Source organism: Sinohyriopsis cumingii, chromosome 5 (genome assembly GCF_028554795.1).
Source record: "Sinohyriopsis cumingii isolate HCF-2022 chromosome 5, ASM2855479v2, whole genome shotgun sequence".
Classification (NCBI taxonomy): Eukaryota; Metazoa; Mollusca; class Bivalvia; order Unionida; family Unionidae; genus Sinohyriopsis; species Sinohyriopsis cumingii.
The window spans coordinates 72905145-72921210 of NC_142965.1; the positions used below are offsets into that span (position 1 = coordinate 72905145).

Here is a 16066-nt window from a genome sequence, read left to right on the forward strand (position 1 = left end):
AACATGGAACGAATGGCAGAATTCACAGCATGAAGGAAGAACGATTCCTGACAACTTTGCACGATAAGAATAAAATTAAGTAACTCTTCTCACTGGTGAAATCAGATAAAGCGAGAAACTACTAATTGTAAAGTGGTTGATCCGACATCAACTGGGTTTTGTGGTCATCTAGAAAACTGCCACTGGTCTCTATATTAAATATTGTCTGTTCGAAGCTAGATCCCATACATAAACTGTCGAACAAGTTGACCGTACATGCCGGCCCGAAATCCAGGCTCACAGAGATTGCTCCAGTCTCATCAGCTGGATGTTTATTGATGCGCATCTGATTTCTTTGAAACTCCAGGCGATGTAGAATGTATAAATCACATCAACTAATATGATATGGCTTGAGAGATGATATCCTCTTTTCTTGACTTCACCGGACGAAAAAGACGCCATAGTATTCCATGACTATTAAATCTACACTTCAAGTAATGCTAGAGGGAACTGGCAAGTACTTGTAAAGTTCTTTTGACAAGATGGTACATTTTATGACCGTATGCTTGTCTGCTTACCGCAGCCTATTCTTAGCAAGAAGGCCTGGCTGCGTCATTATTATCTCGAAAACATCTAAACAGAGTTTGATACAGTTGGAGTCCATTGAAACGGCAGAATACATGACCATGTTAAGACTATCACAAAGCCCATCTTGTGTGATAGACATTTTAGCGACGTTCAATGTAAAGCCTCTATCGGAATAATGACATATTAAACCAAAGGTTACAGTTATGATACATGGTGAGAGAATTTAGCCTATTCAAGTAGAAATTGGAAAGCACATCTGATATGGTTCAGCATGACCAAAAACTCTGTGGCATAATACCTGAAAATTACCGGAATTCATGGAGCGGTGGGCTTTGATAGTTCCTGGAGGTACAAAGTCTTATTTGAAATAAGTCATCTGCGGGATCAAAGAACTCAAGTGACAATGTTGTTGACTTTGTACAAATCCCGGACAGCATGCTACGTTTCCCGTAATACTGCAAAATGTAGATTTTATCCGCAGTTAAAGGTTAGCGACATTCCGGATTCCCCCCCCCCCTTCCCCCGCGACAAGAGCCAGGCGTTACGGAGAAGCCGGTGCTGCAATGGATATTATATCTGTGACCACAGCTGTTTGTGTAGGTTCGATCTTGCCGTGATAAGTATGGGTTCACCAACCTGCAATTGGAGCAGATTCTTGAGACAGGTTCTGACACACCAAACCCATATCATATTAAGGCCGACAGCGTCCTATTATATGGATTCATGCGAATACCAGAATGACCGATCCCTCTCTTACGCCAGTGGCTGATAACCGCTTTTAATTTTCGCCACAAGCCATCCCAACCGGATGACAGCGCATCTACTGTTCGTGCTTCTGGGTACGGGACTGTAATGACAAAGGATGGCAGCTTGCACTTTCAACTTGTCGGAAAATTGTATATCATTGAACGCTCCCAAAATAGTAAAATGAAAGATGTATATTCGTCCATGTCAACCTCCCTTCCAATCCTAATGATTATTTAAACGTGTAGGCCTTGTTAGAAGTTCGAGATGGAGGGAATTCATAGTCCTTCAACACGTATTTCCTCGATCAAAACCTTTAAACTGAAATAAGTTCGTTCCACAGTGGCATACGAGTTTGTTAATTAATCTGGTTTTCCCACACTCATTATGTGGAATAAAATCATCAAGGCCCACATCGATATTTGTATGAAACATTTCCACCGGCACGGTCGGCATTACTCCAAAAGATAGGCAGTGAAACAAAATGACTCGAGTGTTGCGTTAGCTTAGCCTGTTTTGCCAGAATGGATGGTAAAGGAATATGGTATACGGCAAGCTTCAATTGCAGGCTGGACTGTATGATATCCTGTTCTGTGGATGGTCGGATGGAAGGATTAAACAACGAAGATACAGAATTTATTAAGGTTTTGTGTGACTAAATTTATCATAACAGGCTAAAAGTTCAATCTGGCTCCACCTAGGCAAAGGGACATACTGTGTAATAGTTTCATCTCTCGGACATTATATTTTATAGAAAAAAAAGCTTAAATGTGCCGCTCTTCTGTAAATCTGGATTCAGGGGTAAGATAGTAAACCATACCGCTAATGCAGTTGTGGAATGAATTTAAATGAGAAATAGACAAGCATGGCCTGTATACTTTTAATAAGCAAAGGCTGTTTTAATTTGTGATTCTCTCTTCTCGATATTGATTTTTTAGATAAAGTCATGACTTATTTACAAGCTTATACAAATAAGCTTCAAATAAGTAATCACAACTCTTGTCATTATTAGAGGGTGGTCAAGTAAACAAACTATAATGGTAGAGCTTCTGGATCTTCGCATACCTTCCATCAAACGATCTCATGTGAGGGTCTACATACGAATAGCAGGTCTTTCCTTGCCATGATGTCTCAGAGGACGTTGTCACCTGAAGATAAAACAATAAGTTGTAGACATCCAAGACTTTTGTTCACTTTCTTACTAATTTGAAGTATTGTAGAAGTGTTTGCGGAAATATTTGTGGTGAATGTGAATGATAGCTGCAGTGGAAAATAAGAACAGAAAATATTACTGTTCTTTCGTACGTTGCACCTAGTTTGCACATAGTTTGTAATGCTGAACAAATTAACATCCTATGTTATATAACACTGAAATAACACGCACCCACACACACACAGTTCGTGTTTAGGCTCAAATAAACAGTAACACAAGAAAGGGTGAAAACAACAAGCTTTGAAAAATGCAACAAATAATTTATTTCCCTGGAAAAATACTGTCATAATGAAAAAATATAAGAACTTACGTTTTCCAGTATCAAATCCAAATATAATAAAAAAATAATCCACGAATAAAATTTTTGAAGTAATCATATTGAAATGTTCTAATGATTCCAAGTTCGAGACCCGATGAAGAATCCAAGATGGAAGGCGATGACGTATGAAGTAGCCTGTACTGTGTTGACATATACATTTCCTTGTAGAAACAAATAATTAATCCTCCGGTCATGGAAATCCAAAATAAAAGTTTCAAGAAAACTCCTTGTTCAAGAGTTTTTTATGAAAACAATAATATTTCCAGAGAAACGAATTAATTTTCTGGAGTCCAAATACTCTTAAGAAAAATTAACATATAACTCAAAAACTAAAAATTTCAATGCTGGTCACAACATAAGAAAACAACTTGACGTCAAGTGTTTAAAAGCCCCGGACTGTGATATCTCTCTCTCTCTCTCTCTCTCTCTCTCTCTCTAAATATTACTATTAATACTAAGTATTTCGCAAATTCGGTAATGTCTAATTGCGAAATAGAGGATGACATGATCATGTTTACATGTAAAAGTGACATATCTCATGTATTTCCTTGATAAGAACCAATAATTTTACTCCGTGAAAATTTTGTTTACTTGACCCGCAGTCAAGGCCAGATACTATGTCTAAAATAGAAACAAGTGTTGCTATTATTAGGTACCTAAGGAAAACTCAGGTCAAACTGAATTTTCTGGAAAATATCAAATTTACATTACATTGACATATAAGCAAAATAAAAAGATTCCAAATCCCACAAACAATCAAATCAAATCAAACACAAATTAAATCAAATATAAATTAAATCAAATATATGTCACAACACATACATACATACATACATGCATACATACATACATACATACATAACTACACATACACACACACACACATATATATATATATATATATATATATATATATATATATATATATATATATATATATATATATATATATAAATGTGTGTGTGTGTGTGTGTGTGTGTGTGTATGTGTGTGGTTATTTGTAGGCTGTATGTGGTCATTCTCGGCAGGGACATGTATGTAAATACAGTTTAACAGTTAGTACGATACCATCAGCTTGGATACAATGATTAGTTAATACGATCAGTAACTATGTGGAGACAAAATACAGCGTTACCATCTAGATGACACCTTGTACAGAAATTCAAACATGGTTCGTTTGGTTGAAGGACCTATTGCCAGACTGAATGGAAAAGACCAAAACAAATGAGACTTAAAATGTCATAGAATGCAGACTATAATTATATCTATCCAAACATAAATGAGGTCAATAGGAATTAATTATTTCGCTTGGACAGAATATAATTACAAAGTAACCCTGGTTAATAATTTAGAATTACCCAGTTTTCACCACGAAAGAGAGAGAGAGAGAGAGACAGACAGACAGACAGACAGACATAGACAGGGAGAGCGAGTGAGAGACTTTATATATGCATACATACATAGAGAGTGAGACAAACATACAGACAGAGAGACAGACAGAGACAGGGAGAGCGAGTGAGAGACTTATAAGTTTTGGCTTTGTTTTTCAAACATACTTACGACAATATCGCTGATGTAGCTGCCCTGTATAATATCATTCAATCCAGTGCCTTCCGTCAGAAGTTTCAACACGAATCTATTTTGTCCTTCACGATAATCGTTTGGATCTCTAGTAGTAATAGTCATTTCGGTCACATTATCGTAACTAACTCCATCTCCCCATTGATGATAATAGAAACCAGGGATTTGAACACCACATTTCTGACTTCCTGTAACCGATATGCTGCTACTTTTGCAATCATTAAAATCTTTCGGATCAAACATATGGACTGACAACAAACAATTGGTCTGTGGATTTAGGTCGTCAACCCTCGAGGAACATCCAAATGGAAAGGTTGGCTGCAGTTGTATAGTAGTCGATGATCCTTGTATCATGTTCACGGTTGGAGTCAGGACCTGGAAAAAAGAGCATCGGTGATAGTGTTGTATGCATGTTCTTGTCGGAATTTTCTCTTCATATTCGGGACATCGCAGGTTTTCTTTTGACTTAAAAACTGTTTTAATTTTATTTTGTGACATTCTGGTAAATAATTATCAAAATGTAATGATAATAATAATAATATTATTATTATTATTATTATTATTATTATTATTATTATTATTATTTAATAATATTCAAGGATATTTTAATCATGACGACAATAACCAACCGACTGAATCAACATCATTATTTTGATAAGATACAAATCTACTACCTAAATATATGCATTTATGGATAGGAAATAATTGAGGATTTATACAGTAATATAGCATTATAATGTGTTTAAATAAAATGGATAGTTGCGATAAAGGTAAAGTAAACACTTATAATATGGTAATAGGCTTCTCCTCTATCGAAGACATAGAGCATAGTATAAACCAAGAAGTCTATATAACTGTTACATTAAATCTCGTATTTTTTATATTTTTTATTGTGTTTTCCATGTTTTCGTTTAAAGCAAATATTGTATGACAATTTCGTAAAACTAACGCTGCTAATTATATTTGATTTGTATGAAAAGTGTGAGTAAATTTTACCTGACCTTTGAAAACTGTATTTTATGTTGTATAATCTTTAGACACCCCACGAACCTTTAAGGAACGGACTGTTCAAAGAAATACTGTAGATTATGACACAAACAAGTATTTTGTGTTATGTCTGAATTTATTCAAGTTATTTTGCATGAATACAATAGTCCAGTGTTTGGAATCTTCCTAATTTGGAATCTTCCTAATCAAGTTTGCTCTTTTAGATTTATAAACGTTCTTGTCAGCTGTTAAATTTCCTATGTCGTACAAAGCGACACACTATATAAAGTATATACTTACTCGAATTCCAAGCCAGTACTGTGGACTTGTTGTGGAATTGCCGGGAGCACCATCACTACTGTTGCTAGTGTTGATAATGCATTTAATCTTCAAAGAGAGAATATACTAAAATTAGATCATTCTCATACTTTGAGGTCACACAATAATTCGGTGAAAAATGAGCATGCAAGAAAGCAAATGATCACATGACTATTGATAATATGCTATTATTTTTATGTCCGGTCCTGCATTGTTTTGACAATTTTACAAAGAAATGATAAATATTTGTTATCAATAAATGAGATTCGAGTCATAGTCATTTTTACTTGATATCTCATTATAATTGGATTAATTTATGTTGGTAAAGTAACAGTGCATTTTTCTAAACGGGAAGTTAAAACTATACGTTAATTTGCTTCCTTAATCCAGAAATCAGCGTTCCAAATAGGGAACACGAGCGTTGAATTCCTATCAAAATTTTCACGACAATCCGAAATTAATCTGTCCTGAAATATAAAAATTCGTAGAATCTTATATGAAAGTACAGTCAGTTTAATAGCAATTTCACCAGCGCAAATCTGGAGGTTTCTCACCTTTCAATCTCTAAGTGGTCAAATTCTTCTGGCACATTAAAGTTCTACATTGATCACGTGAACATGTGTGTGGAAACACTTCCATCAGCGTTACTGTATTTCAAACAGTGATTGCTTAAGCAATTTCTGTTTTTGCGACGGGGGATGTTAATTATTATATACCCACACTAGAATGAAATCGTCCACGCTTTGCACAGAAAGATATGGTTAATAAATCAAGTGCTTCATACAGTATTTGTGCTGCTTACAAATTGTACGCAACAATCACAGGTTAGTGATGGCTGTAGAAATAACGTTCGTTGAATTAAGTTTTGGACAGTATAAGGCTCCATTTCGGATTAGAAAGCGACGTCATTTACAAATATGACTAATAAAAATGACTGCATACTATTAATTTACGATAAAGCATTTTACTGCGACATATAAGTTTGTATTCCTTGTACTTTTTGCATTATTATTTAGAAACTATCAATCAAGTGAGGACGGAAAGAGATACATGTCCCTATAAAACATATTTGATAGCACAAAGGAGATCACTGAATAGCTACTATTATAGATAGACATTAGACGTTAACAAGTTGACAAATGCAGACATCATAAAAACAATGGCATATGAGTGTCCTTACCTGCTAACTCATCCGCGTATGCCACGCCAATTATCAGCCCGTCGATGTTGTCGTATTCATGCGGTTCTTATATTTGTACACATATGTTTAAGTGCATGTTATAATAAAGCGAAATAGACAAAAGCCAATAGATGCATTCGTTAATTTAATTCAACCATTATTGGATATACAGTAATGTATATGTACAATAGGGTATGTTGACATCTTAAAATAAAAATGTGCATAATTCAATTACCCGAAAAAACATTTTTGCTGCCAATACTACTACTACTACTGCTACTAATATTTATACTACTACTACTACTACTAATAATAATAATAATAATATCACTAATGGAACATGAGAAAAGCAGTCTTGGTTTTACTATTGTGATGTGCTTCTTACAATTTGAACCTTTATTTATCAAGTAGTTATGAATCGTTTTCCTTGTTCAATTCGGAGACGCAGTTATTCTTATTTAAAAAGAAATGTTAATGATTTATGGGGTTATAAATGCATACTTAATTATCAAATTAATTGAACTTAAAAGTTGACACATTGCTTTATTTAAGCTTAATAGCTTTAAGTTTAATTATTTAAATATTAATAAAACATTTACAATCACTGGAAAGTAAGTGGAATTGTCAATGCATTTAAGACCATATTCGAAGCTATGTAAATGCAAAGTCTTCACCTTCACTGTTGTCAATTCACGGCGTAAATCCCAGCCTTTGTATATGTAATCTTTATGTTTTATATTTGCATAAAAAATAAACGAAACTTGTTTAACTAGAGTACCTGAAAGAAATGTGTCTACGTTTTGATATAGGTAAGCACAATACATAATATAGTTATATGTATATCCTCTCACATAAATAATATCTAAGCGATCATAGGTAGTGTACATTTCTTCATTTTTTTAAACACTTAATAAGATAGTATTGTTCATCAAAAATCTTAGTACACTTCGTTCTAGCTTTTAATGTCTACTTGCTTAAACTTTGTCATTTTTTTGACGACGTTCGACCAACATTATTCATCCAGACATTACACAGCGAATTTTTTTAGATATTCATTTTAAAACATTTGTACTTTCGAAAGTCAAATATCGACTGTACAGAGAAAGTTATCGTGTGCCTTATATATGTGTGCCTTTTCTACTATTGAGAACCAGTTGTCTGACCATCGGCATATATATATATATATATATATATATATATATATATATATATATATATATATATATATATATATATATGATAATACTCACGTTAATGTCCAGTTTGTAGCCACCTTCCATTAGTTCAGACTCATACAAGTTTGTGTCATTTATATCAGAATGTAGCACAGGGCCTTTGCTAAGAAAGATCACGTCGTTGACATACCTGACATAAAATTATAATGAGAAAAGTAGAACATGTATCTCATTGATAATATGAGATTAAATATGAATAACTGAAATTCAGCCTGTCTGCAAATCTAAAATATGGAGCTACTGTATGCAGTGAAGAAGATGGATGGGGAGATGACATTTTCACTATCCCTTTGAGGTAAGGAACAAGTCCCTATCAATATGCATATATTATATATTGTATACCTATAGCCCCGCTTTTCTCTCTCTCTCTCTCTCTCTCTCTCTCTCTCTCTCTCTCTCTGAATCTGAGATGGAGAGATCGGAGAATAAAAGAGGAATTGGTTGGTCAGGTGCAATTCATGGGTAAGCATATTAATGCCATGTATCAACTGTATAGCAATTCCAATGGTTCCGTTAACTACTGTTGGACATTCATCTCGTTTGAATTATTTCCCACTAGGTTCACCGTACATGCCGGGGGTTGAATAATAACTAATGGACGGTCTTTCTGTGTTCAGAACACCATAGTTGGTTACTATATTTGCACATTATTGAAAGCATCTTTTAGGTATGAGTCTCATACATCTATGGTATTCATTTAGTCGACGCAAACGTAAGTAAGGGTTCATTGTAAATTTGTAACGCCATAGCAAATGCAATTTTTGGGATTTTTCTGTGGTATTAATACAATATATCTATGTAATGTATATTATATCTTTGATGTAATGTACATTATATCTTTGATACACCAATTGTGGTATCAATTACAATTTGTCATTAAAAGTAACTTTGGTAAGCATCGCTCCTTTTAATAAAAACAAATTTTACTTATCGCGTATCTCAGCGTGCATAGCACACATACTCGCATCTTTATTTTGTGTTCAAGGTTAGAGACACATAGTGAATGTCAAAGGTCAGATCATAACATTGAATTAAATTTGAATTTAATAGCTTGATATATCATGGATATTGTATGTATTTGTGTTTGTATATATCAGTTTAAAATTTGATTGTCTTCCGAAACTATGAATGTTTTTAATTACAAAGTATGCAGTTGCTTAGCAACGATGTTTGCATGTGCCTCGAAGTGAGCCAGCAAATATCCACGATTCTTAAGGAGCTACACAGAGGTGTTCTTGGTTTCTGGCATACATACCAGTTCAATAAGCTTTCGTAGCATACGCGCGAGGCTGCAGACATTCTCAACGACCTTGTGACGAATATTAGGCAAGCCGATGGCCAAATAGCTTGTTGATAAAGTCTTGAGACGAGCTGATCTTGAACGGTGTTATAGTTGCCCTATGTTCGTGTCATGATGATGACAAGAGCTATCCGTTTGTTTCTGTCAAGTGGTGGAGGCTCATTTTATTTATAATCTAGACCCCCATGTTGTGGCGATCGTTTTTTATGACGGTCATTACGTGCCAAAATATTTTCTCCGGAAGGTGCTAAATATATAAACATTATGTCTTCAAAGCCGACTGGGATGAGATATATCTTAACTGGAAAACCAAACAAACGAGTTAATATTCAGTCAGCAGAACTCATCCTTGAACTTTTCCAAGACTTTCCTGTTACGTCACTGTTGGGGAGTGGGTTTTCGCATAGTAGCTGTTGTCGTAGAGATGCGTATCTTATATCATGTCTAGCTTAAAAGAAGACTTAATATCTCGTCATACCTGATTTTAAAGCAGTTATAGCAAAAGCCATACATCGTTCTCTTGCTGCGATCAATGATCAAAGTCTCAGTGCATATTGGCCAGTTGGGCTTTAGGCTCAACTGTTTACTCTAAACGACAGCGATTTGTCGGGTCGAAAAAGTTGGTTCGGAAACCAGGCGATAAAGCTTGTCTACCTCGCCCTCCGGCCTAACCAAGAAAACCTAGACCTGCTTGCTCTGTGTGTCAGTGATCATTCCAAAGACAACGTTATTCTGGAATTTGAAGAAGTCTTTAGCAAACTCATTTTTAGACAGTATCCACAAGCCAGTGTTGAGATGTATTTATGGCAAAATTTACTTTCTCTGGTTAAACCTCACAACCAAGAATACCTTTTGACTCTAATCACGACAGTGGTATACATCTGGAACGAGCGAATTGTTTGCAGTGAGCTTACTCCCTCCCTCGAGTTCTTTCACTAAATGAAGATTATTGCCACTCAACCAGATCTCTAGTACAATGAGCAGAGTCACACGCTGTGTCTTTTCCTCATTGCTGCGTCAATCTTTAGTATTACCTTCCAACGGGTCGACGTGGCAGATGTGCTTCTTCTATTGCAAATATTGTGATGCCACGCCATACGGCCTAAATGATTAGTATTCATCATAGCTTGGTGCTTTTTGCTCTCTCCATTGGTGCATTTTTTGACCAACGAGTCTACATCTCTTGATTCTTACTCGCTAAAACCGTGCGAGCAGAGGTTCTTTTCTAACCCAAATCGCTAACTGCGATGTCCTAGTTGATGTGCATGGTGACGTTGTTTATCTTTACTGAAAAATCCATCTATCCTCTCAAAGTTTAGATCTCCGATGTGTTGGCAATAATTGATAAGACTCCTCGATGATCGTATCGCTTGCTTAGTATACAGTCGACAGAATAGCCAACTTGAATTAGGGAACGTCGTTGTTTTCACTTTGATCACGGATCAAGACGGCGGGCACGTCTGCGATAGAAGGCAGCTCCAACCTCGGAACGAGTGGCACTGCTACATGCCTACGTCGGGTGTCTTACGTCAAGGTAAACGTCACTAGGATTGCCGCCTCATTTACTCTTCCATTCGCGATTAAATTTTAGCGTAGGGTTGGGCGACAAACAACTTAGCCTCATCGATTTGAATCGCTCAGGTGACTGTACTTCTGAAATAGATGTACACAAAGATATTTCGATACTCTCAACTAGTGCAGCTTTCTCTGGCGACGTCAACATGAGGCTGAACTTAAGGCCGCTTTGTTCCCTGAATTTCATGCTGTGAGAATCATGCACAGTATGAGCCTAGACATTACGCAACGTCAAGTTATCTGTTTCAAACAGTGATTTCCTGGCACATTGGTTCAGTAGTCTTTCACAGTCGCTCCGGCTTTATCATGCTGCTCAACAAAATATAACAAGGCCGAAGGCTCCGACCTGTGCATGGAAGCCGAAACTGGCATTTCGGCTTAAACAGGGGGCTGGCTCAATCTTATTTGCAAGCTCGTGCAGGACCTGCATCCAACCCCTTCAAAGGCTACGAACTCTGATAATCAGGTCCTGCGACGTAAACACAGATGAGAACTACGACTCTGCGCCTAGGATACGGTATTGGCCACCGAGCCGTAACTAGTGGTGACGTTGGCTTTTGTTGTTGCATTATTGCAAACACAACCCGCACATATTCTGTAATCAGTCCTCAAACCAGTGCCACATTTCCAGTACGGGTGGACTCTATATCACTTCTAATCCCCGGGATATGCATATCACAATACTCAACATCACACACATATCTCATCCCAGTTTGAAGGACAAAAAACCCAGTTGTTTATACTCTCTCGAGTATCTTAAATTTTAAATAAATAATTCTGTTTGTGCCGACTTCGGGGGTTGGAGGATCACTGGGGGCATAGCAACGGACAAGCTCGAAAATATATCAGATTGTAAAAAGGAGTGTTTGCTTCAAGTTCTTGCCGCACATACCCGAATAGGTTCCAAACATTTGTGAACTCTGAATTGTTGTAAATATTCGCATCAACCATTGATAAATAGGTCTTGTATTTTAACAATGTCAACCAGAGCCCTGCGGGAGCTATATCACGGACCTTGGTGCTGATCTACTATTCACATCTACTTGATAATAGGTCGAATTCGCTTTCTGAACAAAGTCAGTGACGGTGATTAACATAATGCATATTGGAAGAAGAACAAACATACAACTGCGCGACATAAAATTAATTGTGTAGCTGGTAGGCAGAAAATAATGTGATAACTATTCTGTATGATTATGAAGAAGGTCCAGCAAATATAGTATTCTTCAACACTTTACTTATTTTCATACACCTAACATCACATTGAATTTCTATATCTGTTTAACTTTCCAGTTCTTTCTTTTTGACATCAATTAAGTGAAACCAATTGCTTTTTCCCCAGTTAAATGGTCGAAATTTAAGAAGAAGCAGTCGGCCCCTTACCTAGCCTTCCAATCAGGTCTGATCTGGATTTTGGGTTATGTTGAACTTTTGTTGGTTATTTTTTCTTCCACAAAGGATGCAAAATCATTTGAATTTAAAGTGTAAGATAACCTTGAAGGGGTTGAATTCGTTTCGTTATATGTTCGCAATTTAGAATTTAGATTATTCCAAGGTGCCAAGTATTGATGTAAGTCTACGAGTGTTTCTCTCCCGTGCTTTTACTATTTAAAATGTACGACTGTTAGTCTCGTGTCCTTTTACTATCTATATGACAATACATAAATATATAAAGACTTCTATATCAGAGTTAACAGTAAAATGACATGGCCAACAAACATTTTCTGAACGAAATTCTTGAATTTTGTGGTCGAAAAACGTAAATAAATAATGCTTTGTGATTAAAGCTGTATGTAATTACGTAAGGTAAAATGAACAATTTCACATGTGTATCAACTCTCACAATCATTGTTTAGAAAGTGACTGCATTCATATTGCTGGTGTAAAAACAATTGGCTTCATTTCACTGATGTCAGTTTGAAAACGGTGAACACATCAAAATTATTTTAAAACGTTAGAAAAACATAGAGTGAAAGAGAAAGAGGGAAAATGTTAAAGATAGTTGAATGATTAACAAAAGTTTGAAGAATTATACCAATAAATGTATACCAAGCTTATCGTCTTACCACGTTACTGAGTAGTAGAGATCATCAGAAATATTTTCATTTATCTGACAACGAAACAATAATTTTGGCTTTTTAAATATTTTCCCGTGTACACCTTTTTCATCAGCGAAGAAAAGCCACGGCTGCACCTTAATAGATTCTGATAGGTCCGAAGGGTCTAGAATGAAAACAATAATTCTTAATTTCGTGTTGTTGCGTTTTCGATGACTGATACGCTTTACTGAAGATAAAAGATGACTGAAATGAATATAGAAATTGAGCATTAATTATATATATTGTTTCATAAACAGTATTACACATCGAAGCTAAACGTATATGGGTCATATTTTATTTTGAAGACAAATGATTTAGGCCGACTAAGCACAAGCTATATAAACATTATTACAACTGAAACTACCGTTTCGCGAATTATTTACACACACACACACACATACACACACACACACACACACACACACACACAGATATATATATATATATATATATATATATATATATATATATATATATATATATATATATATATATATATATATATATATATATATCGGGGTGTCACTCTGATATCGAAGAGCTGTGCATGTTTATATCCACGCCTGTCACAAAAGCATGACCATTTAAAATTGTGTTGGGTATTATTAGAACGTATGTGTTATCATTTTTCTCTTTTATATTTTTTATTGTTTTTGGAAACATTCCATGCCTTTCAATAAATGAATCTTCACTTTACATGATCAACAAAAACTTAGTGAAGAGATTGGCAGTTAGGAGAGTTTTGCAATGCAATCATAATACAAAGGAAGGCAAACACATAATATGTTCCTCACCAAAATGTTCAAATCCGTCTGTTAACGTTATAAAGTTGAATAAATGCAAGTTGATAGAAACGGACGTCATCGACACTAAACAAAACCCATCTCAGTATAGTTTTCAAAAGTGCGCTGTGCGGCAGCTTCGTTTGCCTGATTCGATTATATACTGTCAAATGTTATTGACATATTTTATATAGGTTTCTTTTTTGTGAAATAAATTATGTATTTACACAGTTTGCAACAGAGAGCACATATAATGTAAAGTGCGAAGGAAAGCTTATCATGATTGTTTGCGTAAGAAGGTGCTTGTCGACAGCAGAATAGTTGTATGGATTGTGTTTATTGAAGCGACACACACTTGGGTGTACATACTCACTGACAATGAAGAATATAGTCTTATTAGCTGCTATTTTAGATTTATTTGTGGTCATCAATGGTATGTCCTGATAACAAAGTTAATAGTTTTAAAGGTTTATTGAATTAACTCTGAAATTAACGTCGCCTGGATTAGTGAATTACATCATTTATGACACTGTGGGAAATGTGCTTTGCTGGTGATTGTTGCGCTAATTGCAATATCCATCCTTTACTCATATTAATATATTCAAGCCTATATAAAACAAGGATATGCTCTCGTGTTACCAACGGCCTGGCTAGTATTTAAAATGAATGACATTACCTAAGCTTACCTAAACTTGACTGAATTCTCACTCACATACACATATGTCCTCAATGAAACTAGTTCACCCTCAATTCCAAAAGTAGATGACTACTTTGTTTGACGTTGCACTCATTTTATTGGTCGCAAGGTGAGGAATATTGCTTTGGTATTTATCCAGTGTAACATGCAGTTATTCTGTTTAGCCGGATAGGATATATATGTTATAGGAGGAAAGGATTAAAGCTTCATTGTATAAATTGCGCGTTCACTGTCGTTGTTGGTCTTCATATAGTGCCACCTCGCATTAAAAATATCTTATTTACCAAGAGTGTGAACTCGATCGTAGTAATATTATTAACTATGTTGCATGATTTGTATCTTAATCTCGTATTTGTAAGAAATTATATGTCATAAAATTTTGTTACAATTGTTATGAGATACCCGTACAGTGTTTGCTGCGACTTGTTAAGACGCATAGCAATTAAATCTCTCCATATACACTAATATAGTTAAACGGCACACATAGAGTCACAATTATCATGCTACGGCTAAAATAAATATTGAATTTCACGTCAGGAAAACTGGACTCTATATTGACATTGTTATGACAATATATCCAGAGTTTTCTCGAGAAGTAGAAGGAACTCTACTTGATAATTAACCATTATAATACAGTCCATGTCAGCCATGGGATTTACATCTGCAAACTATTAATATTAGCCATCAACTCTGTCCTTTCAAGGCACAAACAGTTAGGACCCATTAACATTAAAATACATATCCTGCAAGCACACACTTGTCATACATCTACATGTATATAACTATGTAAACGCTGGGGCAATGAAGATTTTGCCGATTATTTCCACTGCGCATTTAGAAGAAAAGTGTTAAGGTGGTCCCTACAAATTGAATCTTGAAACTTTCACGACACATATGCCACGTACGTACTAGGGACGATGACATAAATGTCATAAATGCAACTGAAATTTATAATTCAATGACTTGAACCTAAGGACATACATTTTGGGTGGGTCCGTGGGACAAAATGGATAGCATACAAGTACGATTCTTTTATAAATTCACGAATTTCTGTTTTCTATATCCCATGTCAATTATCAATGCAATGTTTCAGTAAAATTTAGATAAGTGATTTCACCAATGACCTTTATGAACCGACCAAAAGGAGGACAAATGTAAAGTGAAGTCAATTTTGCATATATTAAATACTTACCAAAGCAGTAGACAGTCCGATAATGCCAATGATAATAATACCAATAATAATAATAATAATAATATAATGGCCGTAGATTGTATAGCATAAGCGTCCCACAATTAATAACTTCGATATCAACAGCGTAGTCACATAAACTAGTTTCACCCTTCACACAAGCTGTGCGGGTAACTTTTCCTTCGCTGGCACGGGGTATTGTACCTTTGTGAAAGAAAAAGGAAACAAAGAAACGAACGATAACATAATTTTTTATTTTGTTGAAAAATGAATAGTGTTA

General features: G+C 35.4%; 1 protein-coding gene across 1 annotated transcript in view; it reads right to left on the reverse strand.

The window, feature by feature from the left end:
- Window positions 1-16066, reverse strand: part of LOC149799437 (von Willebrand factor D and EGF domain-containing protein-like) — a 43127-nt gene that overhangs the window by 17743 nt on the left and 9318 nt on the right. The window contains exons 4-9 of the mRNA XM_089958780.1: window positions 15790-15990; window positions 13086-13242; window positions 8160-8274; window positions 5712-5798; window positions 4404-4799; window positions 2377-2459 (exon numbers count right to left, since the gene is read on the reverse strand). Of these exons, the coding sequence (XP_089814906.1) occupies window positions 2377-2459; window positions 4404-4799; window positions 5712-5798; window positions 8160-8274; window positions 13086-13242; window positions 15790-15990 (1039 nt within the window). The remainder of the gene's footprint in view (window positions 1-2376; window positions 2460-4403; window positions 4800-5711; window positions 5799-8159; window positions 8275-13085; window positions 13243-15789; window positions 15991-16066) is intronic.